The 18,084-nt window shown below is 48.2% G+C and overlaps 1 protein-coding gene across 4 annotated transcripts in view; it reads right to left on the bottom strand.

Moving 5' to 3' along the window:
- Window positions 1-3,301: 3,301 nt before the first annotated feature.
- GART (phosphoribosylglycinamide formyltransferase, phosphoribosylglycinamide synthetase, phosphoribosylaminoimidazole synthetase) overlaps window positions 3,302-18,084 on the bottom strand; it is a 29,042-nt gene continuing 14,259 nt past the window's right edge. For all 4 annotated transcript variants that reach the window (XM_053657734.1, XM_037127158.2, XM_053657736.1 and 1 more), the window contains exons 11-22: window positions 16,610-16,841; window positions 15,002-15,096; window positions 14,520-14,629; window positions 13,649-13,847; window positions 12,847-13,098; window positions 12,460-12,612; window positions 9,445-9,651; window positions 8,268-8,405; window positions 5,706-5,836; window positions 5,311-5,452; window positions 4,213-4,328; window positions 3,302-4,117 (exon numbers count right to left, since the gene is read on the bottom strand). In XM_053657734.1, coding sequence (XP_053513709.1) covers window positions 3,926-4,117; window positions 4,213-4,328; window positions 5,311-5,452; window positions 5,706-5,836; window positions 8,268-8,405; window positions 9,445-9,651; window positions 12,460-12,612; window positions 12,847-13,098; window positions 13,649-13,847; window positions 14,520-14,629; window positions 15,002-15,096; window positions 16,610-16,841 — 1,967 coding nt within the window. In that variant the 3' untranslated portion in view covers window positions 3,302-3,925. The remainder of the gene's footprint in view (window positions 4,118-4,212; window positions 4,329-5,310; window positions 5,453-5,705; window positions 5,837-8,267; window positions 8,406-9,444; window positions 9,652-12,459; window positions 12,613-12,846; window positions 13,099-13,648; window positions 13,848-14,519; window positions 14,630-15,001; window positions 15,097-16,609; window positions 16,842-18,084) is intronic.

Here is an 18,084-nt window from a genome sequence, read left to right as displayed (position 1 = left end):
CAAAACTGAAGGAAGACCTAATAGATTTATCAGATGAATATTTAAAATGATTTTGATGATAGAGCTTTTGTTTTTGCATATAACCAAAGCAAAGGAACTGAGTGATATTGCTATAACAAACTTTTTTTTCCATACATTTTTGGAGTTCAGTAGTGCAGAAAATTTAAAGTGCAGTTTGACTTTCAGTGTCCATAAATATTTCAATTCATGTATCTTTTTTTTTGTAAGGGGAAATAGATTCAGAATATTAAAATCTCCATGCTGAGCAAAAAGGAAAGAGGACTCATGGACATGGACAACAGTGTGGTAATTGCTGGGGAGAGGGGGTATAAGGGGACTAAACAGTAATGGAAAAAATACAATAAAGATTAAATTAAAAGAGAAAAAATAAGCCCACTGCCCCCGCACCAAATCCCAATGCACTCATCGCAGCGCGCAGGAGTGAGGGTTTTTGTTGCACGTACCAGGGGCGGGGGGTGGGGGCGGGAAGCAGCAGGTGAGCACTGGAAGGGGCTGAGGTTGAGCACTGCCATTCAGGCAGACTGCCTTTAATATGCTTTAAGAATTTTATTTTTAGAGAGGGGAAGGGAGGGAGAAAAACATCAACGTGTGGCTGCCTCTCACCCCTCCCCCCCCATGGGAACCTGGCCCGCAACCCAGGCATGTGCCCTGACTGGGAATCAAACCGATGACCCTTTGGTTCGCAGGCTGGCACTCCAATCCACTGCGCCACACCAGCCAGGGGTCTCATACACTTTCTGTCACAAAGTATGGACTTCCTAGTTTACTCATTTAAGTGACTTAATAGGCTGAATGTGAACTATAATGTAAGTTTGGTGTACTTCATAATAAGATTAAATGTAACCTTTATATATTTCACAACCTATGAATTATGTTTACAGTGACAGAGTTGCTCTCATTTTTGTGGGAGTTTTGTTGAGATTGAGCACATGCCACACAGTCCCCGTTAAAAGGGCACAGTTATGTCAGTGGGTTTCAGTATGTTCACGGGGCGACAGAGCTGTCACCACAACCTGAGAACATTCCCACTACCCACAAAAAGTCCGCACCTTCTGTCCTTACCCCCAAATACCTCTGTCCCCACAGCGCAGCCCCGGGCCAACACTGCTGGAGGCTGCCTCTCCGGACGGGCCTACTCCGAAATTCCACGTGGACGGATCGACTCTGGCCTCCTGGGACGGGGTTACGTCACTCGGCACAGGGCTCTAAGCTTCCTGTTGCCGTGCGTGTCTGTGCTCACGGCCAGACCACACTGTCAGGGCAGTAGCTGATGGACATTTGGACTGTCTGCACTCACGAGTTTTTCATGCCGATTTACAGTGGGCTGTAGATAAAAGGCAAACAGCCTTATGTTGTAAGTACGAGGTGTGTGGGCCTCAGAGAGAAGGGCTATCGATAGACATTGTCTCTTTTAAGCAACAGTGGAGGCGGCCAGAATTTACAGATGGACCAACTGGTCAAAAGCAGTCCAGGCAATAAGCCAACTTTAAAAAGAAACCTGGGGTTTTAGGAATCTTCCTGAGTCACTCCATTCAGCTGTGGAGGTGGACCTGTCCTGGGGGCTGCTGAGCAGGGCACCCACCGTGGCATGCCGGGCGGCTTGACTCTGACCCCGGCTGAGCAGGAGGGTGACCCCAACTTCACCGATCAGATAACTGCCTGCAGTGTTCAGCCTGGACGAACGACCCAGAGGCACAGGTGGCCAGAATGTACCTGGTTGTGGGGCAGCCACGGTGCGTGCTCACTGGAAGCAGGGCCAGCCTCTCTCTGGGGCGTGATTTGGGCTGTTTCTGGTGGCTTACCACCGGAGAGAATGAAGGAAAAAAGTAACGAGGGACTAGCAGTACATTGTTAAACTTGGTGCAAGTAAATACTGCTGTTGTACTTGAGTTGTTTAAAAGTTTGTATAGCAGTTAACAGTAAAAAAAATAAAATAAAAAAATAAAATTGAGCCCTGGCTGGCGTAGCTCAGTGGATTGAGCACAGGCCTGTGAACCAGAGTATCGTGGTTCGATTCCCAGTCAGGGCACATGCCTGGGTTATAGGCTAGTTCTCAGCACGGGACGCATGAGAAGCAACCATACATTGACATTTCTCTCCTATTCTTTCTCCTTCCCTTCCCCTCTCGAAAAATAAAATATTAAAAAAAAAAATTGAGCCCTGGCTGGTGTAGCTCAGTGGATTGAGCGCGGGCCTGCGAACCAGACAATCGCGGTTCTATTCCCAGTCAGGGCACATGCCAGGGTTGCAGGCAGGTTCCCTGCAGGCCAGTTCCCAGCAGGGGATGCACGAAAGGCAACCATACATTGATGTTTCTCTCCCTCTCTCCTTCCCTTCCCCTCTAAAGATAAATAAATAAAATCTTTAAAAAAAAAAATTGAGAGGGAGGAGTACTTAGAAATGAAGTCTCTTAGGAGTAACATTCCTCTTGAGGGCATTTGGAGCTGCCACTGGAACCCTTTGATTGCTGTGTATGACCGGTAGGGCCTGTGAACCTTGGACACCCGCGGTCTGACCCCACCGTGTCACTCTGCCTGACACTGTGTGGTCAAGGGGTGATCTCATCTCCTACTTACACAAAGAAACAGACATCTATAATGAAAATGTCCATGTTCATTATTGCACCAAAATAGTGACATATTTTCACTCCCCTGTAACATTTTTATTCCTGATTTTTATAGAGGGGGAGGGAGAGAGGGAAACAAACACTGACGTGGTAACACTGACTGGCTGCCTTCTGAAGGCACTCAGACCAGGCATCAGACCTGCCACCCAGGCACGTGCCCCGACAGGGAATTGAACCAGCGACCTTTTGGTCCGTGGGATGACACCCAACCCACCGAGCCACACCAGCTGGGTGTTTTCAGCCTGTTTTGCGTTGTGACTTTTTCAGAGCTTCAGTGACCTCTTCTCTTTGAGTACACAAGCCATGTCCAAATAACACTTAAGCCATCTTGAATGAGACAGCGGGACACCTGTTAAATGAACTGTCATCTGTCAGCACCGTGCCTGGTTTTCGAGTGTGCTTTGGCTTCTGACAGCCAGATGTTCAGATGCGTTATGGTTCCTCCTGCCCCACGACATGGGACCGCCCTCTCACACAGGGTCCAGGGTGCTTTAGTGGCAGCTGGTATCAAAGGAAGGGCTGGAAGTTACGTTTCTCAAGTCCTAAGTTTACACTGATTCACCTTACAACTCGGTGCTACCCTCTACTTGTAAAGTATGTGATTTTCCTGGGGGGTGGGGGGTGGGGAAGGGAGTAAAAGACAGGAAACTGTACTTGAACAACAATAAAAATAAATTTTAAAAAACCAACATTTTTCTTTAGATATTTTAACTCTCTAATCTACTTCACAGGACAGTGTTAGCATATGTAAAAAAATAAAACTAGGTGCTAAATAATGTCGAGTAAAGTCTCCAGAACCAACGAAACACTGTTTTTACAGCAACGGGACCTCTGTGAGTCGGTGACCCGAATCTCCCCTTGACCTGGTGGCAGCTGCTGACCAGCCAACCTGAGGGAACACTGTGGTCGGCCAACTGTCCGGCCCGAGGAAACCTACTGGGACCAGAGGTGACATTGGTCAGAAAAAGAGGGTGAAAAAGACGAAGAGCTTTGGTATCTTGTTTGGCTAAAAGTGAAAGGCATCCTGAACAACTAGCGTAGTTCTGAACGAGAAGGTCGTACGCAGGTAAAACCAGAGAGACAGCAGGCAACAGTGCGTACCAACACGCACACGCATGGGGTGTGCCGCACGGGTCCTGCTTGTGATGAGTTTGTTCGCTAAAAAATGGCCAGAGGGTAGCGAGGGGTTCTCTGCTTCTAGCAGTCTTCCCTCTGAGCTGAGCATGTGGTTGGAAGCCACTGTGCGAGCAGCCAGACTTCCCTCCCGAGTCGGGAAGCTCAGTCCTCCTGGACATAACAGAGCTTGCCGTCCTCTCCAAGCTGGACAGTCCCACTGGCCACCAGCTGCAGGGCTGCGGGAAAGATTCTGTGTTCTGCTAGCTTCACTCTTTCAGACAGACTGGCAACAGTGTCGCCCCTCTTCACCGGAACAGCTTCCTGCAAGATGATCTGTCCAGCATCCACTTCTTCCTGAAAAAGGAAACCGAGTTTTGAACATGACTGTCTAGTCGGCACAACTTACACCTGAACAGCAGGGACTCTTCGGGAGAAGGAGACATACTCACAGCCACAAAGTGCACGGTGCACCCCGTTACTGTGACACCGGCGCTCAGGGCTTGCTCGTGGGCATTTGAACCCCGGAAAGAAGGGAGCAAGGACGGGTGGATATTGAGCATTTTCCCTGCAAAGTAAAAGAAAGCACAGTGGTCAGAACTGAAACAGCCTCTGGGTTCATGTAAAGGAACACACACACAGCCCTGTCCAGAAACAGGAGCCAGAGTTCCTCCAGGGTGGGCGTTTTCTCAGGAACAAGGTCAAGGGGAACACCGGTTCTCCCCCAGGGAGGCCCTGGCGTGGCAGTTTCTGCCTTGAACAGCTCGAGACACACCGAGACACAAGAACAGGTCCCCGCGGGGGCTGAAATCAGACAGGGACTGGGATGTCCACTGTGGATCTGACAGGGACTGGGATGTCCAAAGTGGATCCTAAGGCTCTTGAAGAAAACGCAGCTCGTGGCTGGCACATACTATCATGAAGTCCTTGCACAGTGTCTGTGTATTTGACCTCTAACCAAGCAGCATGTCCACCGGCCAGGTGCTGGCTCAATTAGTTTTGTGCCTTACGTCACCAGAGGCGTTGCCTGTTTTATATTATATCACAACTGCAGTCTCTTCAGGAAACATGAACTCTCTGGAGAGAAAAACATGTATTCCCCCATGTATGCACAAAATAACACCATAGGATGCAGCCAAAATTTTCTGGGAAGAGGCTCTACCGCCAGGGACTGTGTTTTCTGGCAGCCATGTCTTCGCTGCCGTCTCCTGGCAACGGTCCGCACTTCCTAAGGAGAACACGGGCCACAGGGAATCGGCCGCTCTTGCTTCTAGCGCGTGAAAAAGTCTCTTGCGAATGTTTACTGCAAGATGAAATGCTATCTTTGTAGTAAAGGGAAACAGACGCAGGCCAAAGACAACGGAGAGAAAGCAGGATGATCAACCATCGGTGGGCATCTTGGGGCCGAGGCAAAGGAAACTGCATTGTGACCTGGGCCACAACATGAATGTCACCGTAAACACATAATTCACCGGGGCTGCTCGGACAGTTAGCCACCTGCAGTCCCTTCTCACTTGGTGTCTCAACGTGGTGTCAAACCTTTTGCTTACCGTTCCACTTTCTGACAAAGGGGCCAGATAAAATCCTCATGAATCCTGCAAGGCAGACCAAGTCCGCACAGAACTCTTCAAGGACTTGGTCAACTGCAGTGTCAAATTCTACACGACTTTTATACAACTTATGATTGATTACCTGGAATAGAAAGAAAGGCATGGTCTTTTTCAATGAATTACCAGAAAATGATTTAAAACTTGACCTTTATGTAGACCACACATCACTTCCTCCTCAGTGCACAGCCGGTGTTGAGTTAGGGAACACTCAGGATGAAGCGGAAAGGCAGGCCCGGCCCCCAGCCCGAACCCAGAACTCCTCAGGACAGGCGCCCCAGCCCCGGGCCCGTGGGGGCGGGAGATGAGTCTCAGCCTGCCCGCCCTCCGTCACTCACTCTGCTGGGAATGCCCGCTCTCGCCGCCCTGTCCAGGCCGGCCACGCCGGCTTTGTTGGAGATGACCACCACGATGCGGGCGGCGCTGCCTGGCTCCTGGGTGCTGTCTATGAGAGCCTGGAGGTTCGATCCTGCAGAAGAGGGAAACACAAGGGAGCAAAGATGGTCACTTTTCAATTACAGCTGCTACTATTTCGTAGGAGGTGCAGGTGTACAGCATAGTGCCAATTACAGACTTCGCAGAGCGGTCCTTGCTGGTAAGTCTGGCAGACACCTGGCCCCTCGCAGAGTTATCGCAGCTTCACTGACCCCGCTCCCAGGGCTGCACTTGGTGCCCCGTGACTGCTCTGTAGTTGCCCGTCTGTGCTTCTCAGGCCCACCACCTCTTTTGCCAGCCCCCAACATTCCAACAGGTGCTATTTGGGAACCAGCTTAGGCCCAAGAGACCCCCACGGAAGATGACACCACCCTGGGTGCCTTTGTACCGACTCGTCAGTCACGTGACTTCCGCTGCAGCTGGGGTTACACTCCCCTTGTCCAGACGAGGAAACAGGCTCTTGGAGGGAGAGGGACCTGCCAGAAGCTGGCGTCTGTTCCTCCTCCCTGAACAACATGTTTGTAATAACTGGCACATGTGTGCCAGGAGTCATGTCCCTCAGAAGAGAATGGCTCTGATTTCCTTTGGATTTGTAGTAACAGATGTGCCCTGGGTTTTCCTGTAAAACAAGTACTCGATCCCTTGTCATTAGGCAAATGTACAACGCACGCTGGTACCACAGAGAGCTGGGCACAGGCCCCTGCGAGCATGGCTTGGGGAGCAGGGCTCTTGAACAGGAACCCCTGAACTTTAAAGAAAGGAACTCCTTTTTGCCCTCTAACTGATCACAGAGGCTGTTTCTGGCTACGTCTGCCCGCCTGCAATTCCCGGCTGATTCAGGTGAGGAAGAATGGGAGTCACTTAGCTTGAAGCCGGGTGGTTTCCTGTGTGGGCTACTTGTGGGGACCTGCCGCCCCTCTGTGAACCCCACCTGGAATTTCAGGGCTCTAGTTGTCCCAGCCTGCTGGGTCTGTGCCAACTGGAAAGGGGCTAAGGTGGGGTGACCAGGAGGAGAGAAAGCATGGGGAAGTATTTGTGCACTTCACGTGGAGGGAAATACTCTGAGTGGCAAGCTTGTGGGGTGTGCAGCCTTCATAATCTGACCAAGGCCTGGGGAAACTAGTAACTCTTCCCGCTGCATCTTCATTACAGATGTTTCCTGAATATGCCAGACAGACACAGCCTGTGTGCCGCCTCCGAAGTCGGGCGGGGCTCATCCCTGCTCTAGGCCCAAAGCAGTCCAGGCCTCACTGCACAAAGCAGTGAGGACTAGTCTTCTTCTGGCTGGGAGTTCATTGTGTTTGTACCACGGCACCCAGAGTTAGGCCTCTCATACTGTCCAAAACATTCCTTCCGCTCCTGAACATTTTTTCCCCTAACTCAGAATCCATGAAATTTATAGATGCTACATATTTCTTTGGATATTCTGCTCTAAGAAATAACTATCAGCCCTGGCTGGTGCAGCTCAGTGGATTAAGTGTGGGCTGTGAACCAAAGGGTTGCCGGTTGGATTCCAGGTCGGGGCACATGCCTGGGTTGCAGGCTAAGTACCTACTTAGCGGCACACGACAGGCAAACACACACCGATGTTTCTCTCCTCCTCCTCCCCTCCCCTCTCTCTAGAAATAAAGTCTTCAAAATAAAAAACAATCAATCAGCATAATGAACATTTAAGATATGAGCACAATATCCCCTCGTGTCAATTTATGTAAAAGGATGGGACTATTTTTGCATAATTAACGAGATGTTACGTTTTGCGCAAGGAAACAGTAAACAGTGCAACGTTTGATCTCTTTTCAATTCCTGACGGCGAGCCGCTGCTCTGCCTCCCTGAGCGATGCTAAGGGGGATGGAACGAGAAAAGGAACAGCCCACTAACGCCCCGCCGCAGGTTCTTTGCTCCAGGAGCGTGGGCCTGAGTCCACTGAAATCTTAAAGGGGACTTGAAAAGCAGTTACACTTCTGGGAATGTAGCTCACAGAAATAACCAGATATGCACTTACTGTAAATGAACAGAACATTCACAGCAACATTAGTTACAATAGTGGGCGAAAAAGTCACACTAAATCCATCAAAGAGAGTACGATACTCTTGTTACTTTTTACTACTTTATCCACAGGAATTAAACATAAATTGAATATTCTTTTATCATTAACAATTAAAAAGCCCTCTACTACTGTAAGATTTTAACTACAAAAGAAGCTGCAGTCTCCAGTCTGTGTTTTTCCTAGTCTCTCCTCCTTCAGCTGCGTCCCTGACACCCTCCCTTGCCCTCCGGAAGCCCATCAAAGGCGCGGGACGGAGGAGCGTCCGAGGATGTCCAAGGTGCAGGAAGCCAACCCCCAGGGCCCCGCTGCACTCTGCCAGGTGTCCTTGCCATCTGCAGGGTTGCTGTGGGGGTGGGGCAAGGTGGGGGGGAGGAGAGCATTTCCATGGCACTGTGGGAAAAGGAGGCTGCATCTCACCTGTTCCAGAAATTAGGACAGCCACTCTGGCCCGTTTCGGTTGGGCAGGGAAGGGACTGTTCGCTGTACCGTTCTTCAGCACCGATCTGTCCACGTGCACGGCTTCCATCAGGTGCCTGACCCTCACACGGGGACGGCCTTCGTTTGAAACGCACCCAGTGAAAAAGTAAGGGACAATCGTGAGTGAACAGTGATGGCAGAAAGGAAAGTACTTTATGAGACTTTAGAATATTGTATTTTATTCTGAAAATAAGATCTGCAAGGCCTAGAACAATAGGTCTGTTTTACTTAACACTTACTCATTCATACACACTTCCTTGAGGTGAACATATTACCTACCTAACTAAAAGTCACAGCACACGAGTGTATCCAGGCCTACAGTGGGGCCTGCCTTTACCCCCCAAATCTCCCACCTGTCATGCTGGTGTGACTCTTGGCCTGAAGGGTAGGCATGTGACCCAAGCATGGCCATTGAAATATTTGATACGGGACGTTGAGAAAGAGAGGGCCTGGTTCCTTATTGCAACATGAGCCGAGGGATGTGGGCTCAAGACATTTTTCCGGTATTTGGAGAGCGTGCCTGAAAATGTAACCTACACAACGAAGGGATGAAAGGCAGACACGACAAGCCCTGACATCCCTGTTAGCTAATTCCGAGTGGGTTTTCTGCCTCCTGGCCAATCTCTAGTACTTACATCCGAGTCCCTGAGCTTGTAAGGGTGCTTGTGAGGGTGCTTGCTCACTACTCCTTGATCTGAGCTGGACCACTAAACAGAGCCTGAGACAAGACTTTAGGGGAGTGACCCAGGGAACCACAGGGAGGATCTGGAAGCTCGGGACAGGAGAGCCGACACCCAAGTGCGCTATTCAACGGGTCGCCAGTGTGGGCACCTGGGGCTCCACTGCCCTGGGACCCTCCAAGGAGGCGTGCAGACTGAGCCCCACGACTGCTCCCGTCTGCGGTCCTTGCAGTGGGCATTTACTCCCCAGCTCTCACCCCTGGTCTAGGTGCATCCTGGGGCACAGCGAGGAGCTGTATGCGGCCATGGTGCGGCCGCTGACCTGTTACAGATGTGCCACAGCAATGGCGGGACAAAAAATGCACAGCCGCCGTGTGTGGCAGCACAGTCACGGTCAGGGTGATGTAAGGAAGAGCAATCATGGAAGCAGCCATTACCTTCAGGGCAGGCCACCACCCTGCCAATCACCCAGGCTTCCTCCTGGCGCTGCTGGATGTCCCTCAGAACCTGCGCTGCCAGGTCCGCTGGTACCACGAGGGCAGCGCCAACCCCGCAGTTAAACGTCCTGGCCATCTCTTCCTCAGAGAGGTGTCCCTGCTGCTGCAACCACGAGAAGACTGCGGGGATCCTCCAGGTGCGGGCATCTGCAAACAGGCAGAGTCGTCCGATTCACCTGCCGTCTCACACCAAGTGGAAAGGTGTGCGTGAACACAGCCAGCCCTGCCGCTTCACGCAGGGTGAGACCAGGGACGGCCCCGCAGACACCGAGAACACTTCTGTTCCACACTCGGCCAGTATTCACCAGTTAGTGAGGTCTTGTGCTGCACTGACGATCTAGACTCTTAGAACACCCTTAACGGATCACATGAGCTAACAGCTGAATTCCAGTAAACACTGCCACACTACCTACCTTCTGTGAGTGGTTAGCTGGGTCTCAGTAACGACCAGAATGCACCCTAAGTGCGATGGGAAACTAGCTGGCTTATATGCAGATTGAAAGAAAATGCATACAATGTTAAAGAAAAGTCATGTTACATAGAAGGTTTAAAGTCAAATCCCCTATCCCTCTACATTTACTTTTTAAAGATTTCATTTATTATTTTAATTTTTACTTTTTTAGAAATCTTATTTACTTTTTTAAAGATTTTATTTATTCATTTTTAGCGAGAGGGAAAGACAAGGAGAAAAATATCAATGTGTGGTTGCCTCTCACGTACTCCATACTGGGGACCTGGCCTGAAACCCAGGCATGTGCCCTGACTGGTAATCGAGTCTGTGACCCTTGGGTTCATAGTCCACGCTCAATCCATTGAGCTACACCAGCCAGGACTCATTTATCTATTGAAAAGAATTTAGGCTTACATCTGTTTTAAGAATATATTCTCAGCCCTGGCTGGTGTAGCTCAGTGGATTGAGTGCAAATTGTGAACCAAAGGGTCACCAGTTTGATTCCTAGTCACGGCACATGCCTGGGCTGTGGGCCAGGTCCCCAGTGGGGGTCACATGAGAGTCAACCATACATTGACATTTCTCTCCCTCTCTTTCTCCCTCCTTTCCCCTCTAAGACTAAATAAAGTCTTAAAAAAAAAAGAATATGTTCTTTAGTATCATGAGTAATACAACAAAAATGTCTTCAGAATCTATAATTATGGGATTCAAATTACAAAAACTATATTGAATTCAATTATTTCATTATGATGCTCCTAAGAAAAGGAAGCCACCGTGAACTTAGCTTTTTATCACACAATGAGGTTGACGACCCAGTCCCCTTGGTGGTGGGTCTGCAGGGTAATTCGTGTTTTAATGCTCCAGAGTTGACGCGGTCTCTGAGAGGCACCCGACTCCTCTCCCCGCCAGATTTAGTTCCACTTCCACCAGCGGGGAAATGTCTGCTCTTCAAGTTGAGCTCGGCCCTGCCTGGTGTGGCTCAGTGGATTGAGTGCTGGCCTGCAGACCAAAGGGCTGTCAGTTTGACTCCCAGTCAGGGCACAGGCCTGGGTTGTGGGCCAGGTCCCCAGTGGGGGTGTGTGAGAGGCAACCACACACTGATGTTTCTCTCCCTCCCTTCACCTCTCTAAAAATAGGTAAGTAAAATCTTTAAAACAAAACAAAAATTGAGCTCAACAGACTTAGCTATTATAATGTTCACTTTTCTATCAACAGTCAAAAGTCAACAGTGACCTAAAACCAAATAGTGGCGTGTCCATAGAAGACGAATCCTCTTAATAAAAAATGACACTATGACAGGTAGAGATTGATTACACAGTAGATGGCAGGATAAGGAGCAGATTACCCAGCTATGACATTTCCACAACTATTTACAAAGTCCTTATTTATAGAGACGGACAGGCTAAGAGCCTAGTTTCTACAAACGATCCAGTAAGTCATGAATAAGCCAAGTTGTCGCTTTAATACCGAGAATTCCTTGGATCTGTTGTCAAAGCACAACTCCTGGAATAAACCTCAGAAGCAGGTTCGTTTTCTCCAGGACACGGACCCGCTGTAACTCGGAACACAGTGGCTTTTAGGGGTATGGCTCTACTGACTCGGAGTGTCCTGATGTAATTTCCTTCAATCAACCAGTTTCCCGAGCAGCCCTCTCCAGGCACTGCCTCGGTATCCCCGCCACCCATCGCACCCCCAGTAATCTGTGTGTGCAGGGGGGTACGCGCCCTCACCAAGCTGCTTTCTGACCTCACTCTGAAACACACTGGCCGGTGCGTGGTCCTCACTGTGCCACACCTGACACTGCTGACCAGTGTCATCTTCAGATCCTTGCTGGGAGCTGGGGATACGGGTACACGGCTCACTGCACTTCTGACTGTTCTTTTGCAGTAATTCTACCTGCGCCAAGGTGGGTAGGACACCGGGCACAATCTTCTAGTCCCCTCTACTCTCTTGGCGTTGGCAGTAACTATCTGCCTGTGAGCACCCAACTTACTTTTAATCTCAGCTTCCGCTCAGACTTCCTGCAATGCACACACTGAAGACTTTAACGCTGGAATCCACTTCCTGCTGCAAATCTACGCTTCCTGCTGTGTTAGGGAGGTTGCCGCCTCCTACCTGCTTCACTAGAAACCTGGGACTTCTTTTTCCTTCTAAACACAAAACAATCCCCAGATCTCCCTCCCTTCCCACGCCTGGTTCAGCTCATCTCCATCTTCCCCCAAGGACTGTTTGGAAGCCGCTTCTGCCCTTTCCGGCAGGTTCCTGGTTCCAACTCGATAGACTCGAGATCCCCACCCCCTTGGAGGATCTTACAGCACTTCACCTTACGGAAGTCCGCACATCAGAGGGTTTTATGCCTTACAGACAAGGCTGACAGGGCAAAGAAAAGCAGAGAGGAGACCTCCCATCTCTTTCCGCAGGAACCCCAATGGTAAGAGTTTTCCCGGTGTGATCACATGTGCACCAACTTCCCACAGTCCCCCCAGAAATTCTAGCGAGCTTACCTAAGTCGACCCCAAGTTTCTGTGGGAGGACTCGGGGGATGTTTTCCAGCAATCCCCCACCAGTAATGTGGGCAACGGCCTTGACCTGTCCTGAGCGTAACACGGGCAACAGTGACTGGCTGTAGATTTTGGTTGGAGTTAGAAGCCAGTCCCCTGTACATTGGAGAGAAGACAAAAACTTAGCCTATGAATGCAAAACTAAAGCATGTAAAAACAACAAAACTGAAGCAGAGAATGAGCGCCACCCCGCACAGACACAGCCGTTCCGCAGTACTGTCCAAACGAGACCACGGGGTCACGTTATCCCTTGCACTCTAACGACAGATGAGCCCCACCAGGTGGTTGCAGACACTTCCAAGCAGGAGGCTAACACGAAAGTGCGTTTACCTAAGGTCTGGTTGCCACAGCCGTCAGGCGCCCGAGAGGAGTACCGAAGGGAAGACTTCGCCACGACTTTCCTCACGAGGCTAAACCCGTTGCTGTGAAGACCGGATGAAGCCACCCCAACGACAACATCCCCTTCTGCGATCCTCTCCAGGCGGGGGAGCTGCTGGTCCCGCTCCATGGCGCCGACGGCAAAACCGGCCAGGTCGTATTCCCCGGGAGGGTACATGTCCGGCATTTCTGCCGTCTCACCCCCTGGCAGGACATCAAAGGAGAACAGAGAAATCCTGATATGTGTACACCATCTCGGAGTTGTACAATGAACACCAGTTACCATGAACCCCTACATTAGTCAGGTGACTCCCACGAGGGGGAAGTCACACCTGTATTTAAGCAGTGTTTCCATAAACCTTGGGCATGTTTTATTTTATGTCCTTCTGTGGTAAATTAAACTGCAGGTTTAGAGCGCCGAGACCCTGCCTGCCTTAGCAGGGTCCGGAGCTGACCCCGCCCTGTCTGTGTGCGAGGACGCTGAGAAAGACCGGGCGGGGGGGGGGGGGAGATGGGGCCAGAGCCTGGGGAGACGAGGAAGGCCTGGTGGGCAGCAGGCGTGTGGGCCTGGGCAACACCCCCAAGGAGGGGCTTCAGGACACCAGGGTCTGAGTTTTCCTTCAGGTAGCATGACCTGTGTTTCATGGGCCTCCTCTTGCGATCCACAGCCTCCCTCATTAGCTGTGCCGGTCACACTTCCACACAGAGCTACAGGCACACACAGAAAGAGAAGTTCACAGAATTCCAGCCGTACCGAGGAGCGCACACCCGGCTTGCACACACGCTTTAGCAATTCCAGCCACAACAGCTTCCGCGGTGCCGAGGTCCAGTTTCCCGCAGGAAAAATAATCGAGGAAGAAGAGGGGCTCTGCTCCTTGTGCCAGAATGTCATTTACGCACATAGCAACCAAGTCCTGGCCGATGGTATCATGTCTGTTGCACTGCTGGGCAATCTAGAGAAAAATAGATACACCCACACGAGGTTCAGTTCCAGATTATACCCTGTCGGCTTAGCTGTGGAGGCTGACAAATACTGTCAGCTTCAGCCGCTGCTCTGCACAACTAAGACAAAGAACACTAACCCTGATAAGCCGCTCAGTCCAAACGTAGCCCCTTTATCCCCTAAACAACCCTGCCATCCAGGTCTAACGTATTTTGCTGTGTATAATGCATACTCCCCCCAAACTTTTGAGGGAAAAATAAGGATGCGCATTACACATGGATAGTACTACTTTCGTATTCACATAAATGGTTTTATTCTTTTATGTATACTTATGTGTTAAAAGTGTAACTCTAGAAACCAGTAACAATATCTGTATTCAAAATAATACCCTGGAATATGGTCATCGGTTTTGTTTCCAAATATAAATAAAAAAACTGAATTAAAATTTTTTTTCCCTGAAAGTTTAGGCCAAAACATGGGTGCGCATTATACATGGCAAAGATACGGTGGCTTCAACAATACTGTCTTTAGAAACATATAGCTATCTTAATCATATTATAAGGTTATTGGGTATGGTTTCCTTTAGTGCTTGTATGTCAAAAGGGGAAAAGATGTACTCGACATGCAGTAAAGTCCTTCTGTCTTCCACAAGAGGCCTCTGTTCACCAAGATGTCCGGTTACCTTCAGTTTTGTGCCAACGCCATCTGTCCCACAGGCCAGCAGAGGATCTTTGAAACCGGCTGCTCGCAAATCACAAAGACCAGCGAAACCTCCAAGATCAACATCACAGCCTGTGGGAGAGGAAGTTAATTACGCGAAGCATTTCTACAGGTCAGGTAAACATGCTCAAGCAGAACCCCCCTTCACGGTGCCTTTCCTGAGAATGGAAGAGAGGACCACACACTTACCGCGCTGCTCGAGAAAGTATTTAAATATTAAAGGCGCAGATGTAGCCTTTCAAGTTTAACATCATAAATAAGAAATGCTTTTCTCAATAACAGAGACAAGAAAGGAAAAGACTGTGGGTCTGCCTGACTTACTGGGTAAGACTTACAGAGCCCGGCAGTAATCTGGAACGCCTTCCGCCGTGAACTACAAAGCCCAAATCACTCCACGGTGTCTGTCCAAGGTAATGAACTAGCAAAGGACAGGATCCGACTTACCTGGTCTGGAGGTGGCTTTGGCTAGAGGTTTAATTTTCTTGACCAGCATATTTCCAGCTGCAATATCTACCCCAGACTCCTTGTAAGTCAGGCCCCTACAGAGTGAAAAAGACAGAACTGAACCCAGGACATCACCTCAATGTCAAAGAAAAGTATTTTAACCTTAAAATATTATTTAAAGCAGAAGACACCCCTAGTGATTTTCACAGCCCTGAATGTGCAGGGCTCCCTCCACACTGACTTTGAAGACCCTGAAAATGGACGTGTTTAAATGGCCAAGTTGATGGGCTGTATCATCACTATGGGGAACGATGTCTCTAACTCAACTCTTCTGTGAAGTGCTTCTCACACGTAGCTACGTGTACTGACATTGTGCCATGACCTTTCTCTGTTGAATTTTGGAACAGGAAGGAAAGGAGTGTTGAAACTAAGTCAAAAAGGTAAAAATTAGGATTCTTGGAACTCTACAAAAAAATCCCTAAATAATGAAACTGAGCTACTGCAATAATAGAGAATTTTATGCTTCCTTATAGCTAAACACAATTAACAAGGTAAAAAAACGATGAAAGAGAAGCAAAGTCATACATGTGGTGCCTCACGACCCACGGGGCGAGCGTGGTGGGCGGCACAGCTAGAGGTCGAGTGGGTGAGCTGCACTGCGTGTGTGGCGCAGTGACGTGTGAGGAGACCTGTTAAGTTTTATTAAAAACAGTACTAGGGTGCAAATAAACTTGGTTCTACCGGTTTAAAACACCTTTACCTTTAATTTAAAGAACTGAGACTATTAATATTGTGGTCCCTTGAAATAGATCATTTCATTGGAATCTGGTCATTTTAAAATACAAAAATAAAATTTTAACATGTTCTTATTTCTTTAAAAAAATGCCAGTATTTAAACTTTGAAAATTTGCCTATTGGTAGCAATATAGCTTGAATTAAGTTGCTAAACATATCCTATTTTGTCTGAAAACTTATTCATTTCTCACAGATGAACTTAACAAAGAATAGTAACTGATATATAGCTAAGAAAGCAAAACATTCACACTTGCAATGAAAAGTTTATTGGTTTCTACAAAGGAATAGTGCGACATGTCAACAAACGAATCAACTGGGGTGAAAAACCCACTTCAGTGACAGGAAAAGAGGCAGCGACAAAGACGACGCCAAGTGTACGGAATTAGCAAACCAAGTTGCAAAAGCGGATGACCAGTATTTTCATCTTGAACTCTGACAAAACCAGGAATTGTTAGTTAACAGAAATATTTAAATATACAATAACTCAAGGAATAAAAATCCTTTCCCCATTTTGCTGATAACACGCAAATGACTATACATTTGAAGTGTACAATGGAAAACAAATCCTTAACACAAATCCTTAACATCACTATGATTTTACTAAACCTTTCAAAGGGAAGGAGCTACTGTGAAGTTTTTTCTATTTCATTTAAACATTACTCTAAGTCGTTTTGCATAAAACTAAATGCAAATCGAAACTGGATCGGCCACAGGGTGGATGCAGACCGCAGACCGACCTGGTGCAGGGCCACAGGACCCCCAGCCAGCTGCGCAGCTGCGCTGCCCTCACCAGGGACCAGGGGAGGAATTTACCTGGGCTGCTGGAGGAACGCTATGGCTCCGTGGCCTATGTCCTTCCTGTAGACAGCACCCTCGAACTTGAGAGCAGCCAGTCCTCTTCTGGCTTCTTCAAGGGCCCAGATGAGGTTTTCCCGGATGGCAGTCACTGCAAGGACTCTCCCTCCGTTAGTTACCACCTTGCCGTCTTTTAGGGCGGTGCCTGCGTGGAACACCTCCAGCCCCAAAGCCTGGGCCTCGGCAAACCCTGCAAGATGGCGCACTGGACTCAGTATTCACAATCACAATATTCTGCACCGGTGAACTGGTTGGTAATTTCCTGATGTTTTTTAAAAAATAGAATCTTTACTTCACTTTAATGAACCTTCATAGGAATCCTATCAGGAAGGAATTAACGCAATGTAATAGTAAACAAACACTGTCTCCTAAGGACAGTCTGTTCTGTTCTAGGTGACAATGAAATTCCCAAAAGCCTGTGCTGCTGTCAGTTTCACATAGGAACTACTGTTTCAAGACAGAAAAAAGCCAAGCCCTGAAAAGTTTGAGATTTAAAAGTAGAAAGTTGTTTTTATCCAAGTTAAAAACTAAAAAAAGTATGAAAAAAGGGTATGAACCTAAATATCAATGAATAATCCTGGATTTGAGCCCATCTGTTACTTAAGAGTAAAGGAGTTTCATTTATCACAGCTGCCCAAGTAATGGTGCTTTCTTCTTTCTTTTTTAAGTGACCAACAGAATCACTGCAATGTACAACGTATTCTTAATCTTTCCCCCAATAACACAACTGTAAAGTTTTAAAACAAATTTGATTTAAATTAGGTTTCAGACGCAGTCTTAAGAACCCCAGCTTCATTTTCTTTTGAATTATTTTAAAAGCTCTCATATACAGTTTTATGCTTAAAATATTATTAGGCTGTATTTTCTAAATTCTAAAATGATGAACACGGGCAGTTTATACAAAGATATCTCTTAATTTTTAAAAAGGAAACGATTCTTTTTTTTTTAAAAATATTTTATTTATTTATTTTTCAAGAGAGGGGAAGGGAAGGAGAAAGAGAGGGAGAGAAATATCAATGTATGGTTGCCTCTTATGCATCCCCTGCTAGGAACTGGCCAGCAACCCAGGCATGTGCCCTGACTGGGAATCGAACCTTGATACTCTGGAGGAAACTATTCTCAAACCGCCAGTTTGTCCTTTACTGTCCCCGTTTCTCTTTTAGTGTCAGATCTGGTAACCTGTGCCTTCCCGAAGTGTTTTTGTAATATAGGAGCATTCAGTCATAGTTCCCCAATTCCTGCTGGTATTGATAATACCCAATATTGCTGTGTTGGAAATAAACATTATACCTGCCACCTAATCTTAGGGAAACTTCACCATGACAAAGGGTCTCGACTCTACCCCTTCTCTTTTTAGGCTCATGTAAAAAAAGCCGTCACCTCCTAACCGCCCAGCTGCCACACGTGGGATCCACAGAGCAATGGGCTTCTTG

The sequence above is a fragment of the Artibeus jamaicensis genome, unplaced genomic scaffold (assembly GCF_021234435.1).
Source record: "Artibeus jamaicensis isolate MK-2021 breed Jamaican fruit bat unplaced genomic scaffold, CSHL_Jam_final scaffold_474, whole genome shotgun sequence".
Taxonomy (NCBI): Eukaryota; Metazoa; Chordata; class Mammalia; order Chiroptera; family Phyllostomidae; genus Artibeus; species Artibeus jamaicensis.
Note: the sequence above shows the minus strand (reverse complement) of the source record. Positions and strands in the feature narration are given on the sequence as shown.